This window comes from Zerene cesonia, chromosome 23 (genome assembly GCF_012273895.1).
Source record: "Zerene cesonia ecotype Mississippi chromosome 23, Zerene_cesonia_1.1, whole genome shotgun sequence".
In the NCBI taxonomy this organism is placed as follows: domain Eukaryota; kingdom Metazoa; phylum Arthropoda; class Insecta; order Lepidoptera; family Pieridae; genus Zerene; species Zerene cesonia.
The window spans coordinates 2,841,347-2,847,466 of record NC_052124.1 but is presented as its reverse complement, the minus strand read 5'-3'; the positions used below and the strand labels follow the sequence as shown (position 1 = coordinate 2,847,466).

Below are 6,120 nucleotides of genomic sequence, written 5' to 3'. Positions count from 1 at the left end.
ATACCGATATTCCTACGGGATACGGTTACGCAGCACGCTTACGCGGTTTCAACCGCGGGTCACAGCTAGTTAATACTTTAATTATCATAATATAGTATAATTAACACACTAACTCTATTATGATGTTTTAATTTCCTGCAAGTAAAAGTGCAGAAGACCATGTATACCCAGCAAGCTATATAAAATGTAATCTGTATTATTTGTAGAAAATTCCTTATAGGTATAAATAAATAAACTGTCCGAAATCGAGGTCTTGAGATCTTGGAGTCGAAATAAATTAGTGTAATGGACTGGACTCAATATTTCTCCTTTCGTGGTGTAGATCGTTGTACTACATGTCTTGTAAACAAAATCAGTGAAATTTTTAAGGACTCCTTCAATTAAGTGTTTCTCTTTAGAGAGCGTAACTCTTAAACCGTGGATAAGAACTAGTGCGTCCGATAGACCACTGTTATGAGTTAGTGTTACTGTTATGAGGGAAAGTTCTTGCGGTGCGTGGTTCCACAGAGATCTATTTTATGTGTCTGTGTGTATGTTTGTTAATATAAAAAATAAATATATCCTGTAATATGTGATAGAGGCATTTAAATTTATAACTATTCAATGGAAATCGGCATTTGGTACCTACACATACATATAAAATAACACAAATAAAATTTACTAAAATTGATGAAACACACTGCACACGTGAAACCAATACGACAAGATCAATTCTAGATCATGTTGTTTCAAATTTGTAACTAAACGATTTAGTATTTTTTGCGAGAAGGGACCTACAGTCTATTTAGGAATTAAAGACAATAATCAACAGGGAAATGAAAGGTCTTGACTCCATTTTTACCCAACAGTAGCACTCTCTCCGCTTAGTTAATGATATCAACAAATAGTTTACTGATTTCATGATGAGATCCACTAACGACCTATTTATATAATCAGTTGTGTTAAAATGAATTGAATTTAATATCTCTTTAAGTCCCTTTAAGTATCCCCTCCTATCGATTCTAGTTGTGCCCTGAAATAACGAGGTCTTTTTTGTTAGTTCCACTCTGGAATCGGGCCTTATGTCGGTTATATAATCGGTTCTTATGTCATATATTATGATATAAACACAAAAAAACAGAAAATCTGCTCTCCTGGTTATTATAGTATTCCAAACTGTCTGATGGTAATTAATGTTTGCTGAATTTCGGCTAATACGGTCGATCTTCTTTGAGCCTAACCTACTGACCAGAAGACATGCTAGTAGATTTGTCCAAACAGGCCAAACAACAGTTTTGTGTGCATTAGTTTTGTGTGATCACGCATAGGCACTCTCCGAGGCAGCGCCACGCTACGGGTTTATTCTTTCTTTCTCTAAATGTTAATGAGCCGTGGAAGATTTTAGGATCAGGCGACCCACCAGCTCCATTGCCGTCTATGATATATAAAAAAAACATTATTGTCACGTAATACATAAAAATATCATGTATCAATAATATAACTTTTTTGGAATTGTCTACAGGTGATTATGTGAAAATTGTAACTCTTATTATCATGGAATGACAATTGCAACCGACCGTGTAGAATGCAGATGGTTCTTATCTCGCGGTAATTATTTCTTGTTATAAATAAGAGCAACTCGCCTGCGCTCAGCTCACTCCTTGTATATTTCTGGCGAAATGTCTCATAAAGTATTGATATCATTCATGTTGCTACTTACACTTAACTTGTTTGTTGCCGGTCAAGGTTTGCAAAATATTTCTATTTTTAATTATTACAGGCATATCTAAAATCTAATAATAATGTTCATGACCATACATATATTTCCAGAGATGGGGTTGGATAACATTGCTGGGGAGCAAGGCGTCGCAGAAGGAGACGGTTACGAGTATACCGTACCAGCGCAATTCATAAACGATTTAATAATCGAACACGCACAGAACCAATTATCGAATCAAGTTTAACTTTTACAATATTTTATCAATCTACTTCAAAAAAGGAGGAGGTTATTAATGCGACTGTATTTTTTATACGTAAAAAATAAATACAATATCTTGGTTGTACTACTTCTACATTAGGCCTTTTGTTGTGAGGAACATATTCAAACTCATGTTCTTTTGCAAAATTATTGATTAATTTAAGCATTTTTCGCTCAGATTCAGATTAAAAAATAACGAGACCCAGAAAAATTATAAATTATTTTATAATATTATTACTGTAGGTAATTTCCCTGTTTTGCATTATTTGGAACAAAATAGTATAACATGTAATGAACCAACCAAAATTGTGATTTTTTTCTGTAGAAGTCTGTAGTCTATAAGCATGTAAGAAGGAATTTAGTAAAAGTAAAAGTGCGACACCCAGTATAGACAGCAGTAGAAATGTATTACACAAAGTAACGCGTGCGTCGCCGAGATCTAATTTAGGCTCCTTTTCTTCTTGGTATGTAAAGCTAAAATAAAATAAAGGAAATGATTCCATCTGTAAATATAATGTAAAAGTTTTCAATTGACACAAGTCGATAAGCTATATTATTTTACTACTCTTTGTTGAAAAGTCTCGAGGCATTAAATAACAACTTTGTGTTGTAAGAGCTTTGTGAACCATTATACCTATTGGACATTGCTATCCTTGTCATTTCTTTCCAGGTTATGTTACTCACAACAGTTAGTGTAATAAATGACAAAGGATTAATTTTTAAATCATAATAAGCTTGAGCATAGTATTTATATCTTGATAAAAACACAAGCAGAGTCGCAGACAATAGCTGGTAATGTTTATTGTATGTACAAACATATGCTGCATACAAGCAGAACAAAATGCAAGTAACACAATTTAAAAATATTTAACACCTAATTTTTGCTTATTTTATTCCACAAAAGCTAAGGTGCATATTTACAATAATTTCAAATGTCCAGTCACTTTATCCACAACATCTTTAGGGGCTGGGCCAACACCTAACACTGTTATCGAATTGGGTGCAATCTGAGTCCTTCCCGCGTCTCTAATCATAGATGTTATGATTCCCATTTTCTTTGCGTTGTCTGCAATTTGTTTCATATCATCGACCGAGTCTGTTTTCACTGCAACCTTAGCTTGCCCAGTCATTTGCCAACATTTCAGCCCTTCTGGATCTGCCTTTAGTGCCTTCTCAAAAGCTCCCACGGCTGCATGACCACATTGGGCTGCAATTTTGCCTTTACTCATACCTAAGTCAGTTCTAACTACTAGCACTAATTTGTATTCTGATTTTGAAGCAAACTGAAATAGAGAATGAAATTAATTAAGTATTGTGTGTAGAATAAACTTTGGAAATGGACAAACCACAAATATGGTTTTAGCATATTTTAATTATAAGATTTATCTTCAGACAATAATAAAAAACCAATCTATTTTTGTATTTTAATTTTTAAACGATACTACCTATATTATTCTTTATTCTTATTTAATGAAGCACTCATGGGTTAAACAACATTTCACCACTCATCAAAATAAGTTATCCTAAATATTCATATTTTAAATTTTAGCGATCCGCCCCGGCTTCGGCCGTGGTACATATATAGCTTATAGCCTTCCTCAATAAATGGGCTATCTAACACTGAAAGAATTTTTTAAATCATACCAGTAATTCCTGAGATTAGTGCGTTCAAACAACCAAACACTCTTCAGGTTTATAATATTGGTATAGAAGTACAGATTTCTCAAATATTGTCATATAAATTACCTTTTTTATTGTATCTGCAGTCTCTTTAAATGATCCAAAATATCTTTTTATAGCAAAGAAAGATATACCAATACATAAGCCGCATCCCAAACCCGCCAAAAAAGATATATTGAATTCCATTCTCTTTTTTGAAGAAATGATGAATGATTGCAAAGCTAGCTGTTTAATTTATTTTACAGTGGTAGAGGTTTCTTATTCATAAAAGACTTCTTTGCAAGTTGAACATAGAACTACAACATAACCTCATCAATCTTGTATGTCAAAAAAACTACATAACCACAGAGTAAGTAACATAACAGCTGTATGCATAGTATAGCATGTGAATGCCTAAACAAATTCTAAATATGTACAGAGAGAATTTAAACAAGCTAAAAGTATAAAGAGAATAGTATCCAGCATCGGGGGCACGGCAGTGCCCTCACCAAGTCGAAAAAAAAAAGCGGCACGGCAGTACCATCCTTTTCTTGAAGGAATTCAGGCTATTTTCGATAGTATATATATCACAATCATTTCGTTGTAGATAAAACAAGAAGCCTGAATTTTCAATAACTAATCAGGCATTGTATAAAAACGGTATATTTAAAATTGCAGTCAATTTGAACGAGTAGTTCAACAATGACAACTTGTTAAAGTTTTACAATTTTGTCACTGACTGACTCAGTACTCACCGATCATCAAAAATCCAAGGCACTTTTAGCAGACATAGAAGCTTCAAATTTAGAACACAAACAGAATTTTGAGTCTTAATCATGGGAAAACCCAAAAACGCTGTAATTTCAGTCCATTTCATCATTTCTAAATATACCAACTGCATGAATAACGTTGTAATCTCATATAAATATATATATATATATGTAGATTTTTTTTTATACCAATACCAGCAAAAGCGCAGGCGATGCACCTGATGGTAAATGATCACCGCCGCCCATAAGCAATCACAATGTTGAGGCATTGCGATTGATTTGCCGGCCATTTCAGAATTTATAAACTCTTTCTTTGAAGGAGTCGATATCGAAGGCAGATGGAAATACTGCTGCAGGCAAGCTGTACCACAATTTTTTGGTTCTAGGCAGAAAATGCCGCGAATAGCGCACAGTTGTCGAAGACCACTCATTCAGATGATGCGGATGGTATTTCAGCTTATGTCAAGCCGTACGGTTGTGCAATTTAGCAGCCGGAATTAGGTCAAACAGTTCATCGAAACACTCCCCATTGTACAGGCGGTAGAATACGCACAGAGACGCAACATCACGTCGCAATGCCAATGGATCAAGCCGATTGGTTAGCTCGGGTTTGTCGATGATTCGAGTAGCACGACGTTGAAGGCGATCTAAGGGAAGAAGTTGGTATTGAGGTGTTTCAGCCCAGAGATGAGAACAGTATTCCATATGAGGGCCGGCGTGATATACTGTCTCGCTCTAGCAAGCACCCCTAGCTTTTTGGAAGCTAATTTGATCTTGTCTTCCAAATGGACTGGACCCCTGAACTGACGTCGCTCGCAATGTCGACACCGAGGATCCCAATACAAGGCTAGGTTTTGAGGAGAGTGTCTTGGAACTGAGGCGATACCATCAGTGGCTATCTTTTTGTGGTGAATGCGCAAACTTGTGTCTTAGATGGATTGAAGTTGACCAAGTTAATTTGGCCCCAAATAGATATTTCATCTAGGGATTTGTCAATTCTGGACACAAGTTCGTTCCGTTACTGATTGACCTGATCCTGAGAGATGTTTGTATGCCCGGAGTATGTGGTATCGCCAGTGCTATCATCAGTTGGAAATCCAACTGCATATAATATATAGGATTACAAGGTTACATTTGCAGTTAATGAATCATTTTTACTGTATAATAGAAAATAATAGACGTAGGTAGGTACTTCCTTATCATTTCTTAATCCTTTCCCAATTTAAAGTCGGCAATCCATTTGTAAGGGCGTAAGGTCTGCATTTGGCCTTAAGCCTCTCCAAATGTTCATGGGCGGTTGTAACACTTACTATCAGGCGACTATGACATAAAAAAAAGTTGTTATCCGATGAGTCGCTTGGAAAAGATAATACATTTATAGCTTGTTTTTGGTGTTATAGATTATACACATATAAACTGTGAATCCAGTGAATATTTAGCCTTCAAAATACTTCAATTTTCAATTTTATTTTATGAATGGCAGTGCTGTGTTGCCACAATTTTGCCAATGTCACGTTGTGGATAGTTTTACATCTGAGATTTATAAGAGGCTCAAAAGTATCCGTCAAGCGCAGATATCACAACACAAAAATGAAACACACAATATATAGAAATTACCATTACTACCAACACTAACTAAATTACTTCAAAATACTTATCGAGTTTGATACATGACATCTGACGTCTGGTATAGATCATGACAATTGACACCGAGGGATTGAGGCGATTTTTTTT

The 6,120-nt window shown here is 35.2% G+C and overlaps 1 protein-coding gene and 1 long non-coding RNA gene across 2 annotated transcripts; one reads left to right on the top strand and one right to left on the bottom strand.

The window, feature by feature from the left end:
* The first annotated feature begins 1,578 nt into the window (after positions 1-1,578).
* LOC119836324 lies at positions 1,579-2,468 on the top strand. The gene is made up of 2 exons (XR_005288094.1): positions 1,579-1,725; positions 1,810-2,468. It is a non-coding gene; the product is annotated as an uncharacterized LOC119836324 (long non-coding RNA).
* A 264-nt stretch (positions 2,469-2,732) lies between these two features.
* Positions 2,733-3,981, bottom strand: LOC119836323 (peptidyl-tRNA hydrolase 2, mitochondrial-like). The gene is made up of 2 exons (XM_038361621.1): positions 3,704-3,981; positions 2,733-3,240 (listed from the first exon to the last, which is right to left on the bottom strand). Exons 1-2 carry the CDS (start codon positions 3,821-3,823, stop codon positions 2,875-2,877), a joined length of 486 nt encoding a protein of 161 aa, XP_038217549.1. The 5' UTR covers positions 3,824-3,981; the 3' UTR covers positions 2,733-2,874.
* Positions 3,982-6,120: the final 2,139 nt, after the last annotated feature.

Bases quoted from the DNA above. Each gene is read 5' to 3' on its own strand.
- LOC119836323 (XM_038361621.1), bottom strand. From the start codon at position 3,823: ATGGAATTCAATATATCTTTTTTGGCGGGTTTGGGATGCGGCTTATGT. The intron at 3,241-3,703 runs GTAATTTATATG...TCTCTATTTCAG, and splicing joins CTGCAGATACAATAAAAAAG to TTTGCTTCAAAATCAGAATA.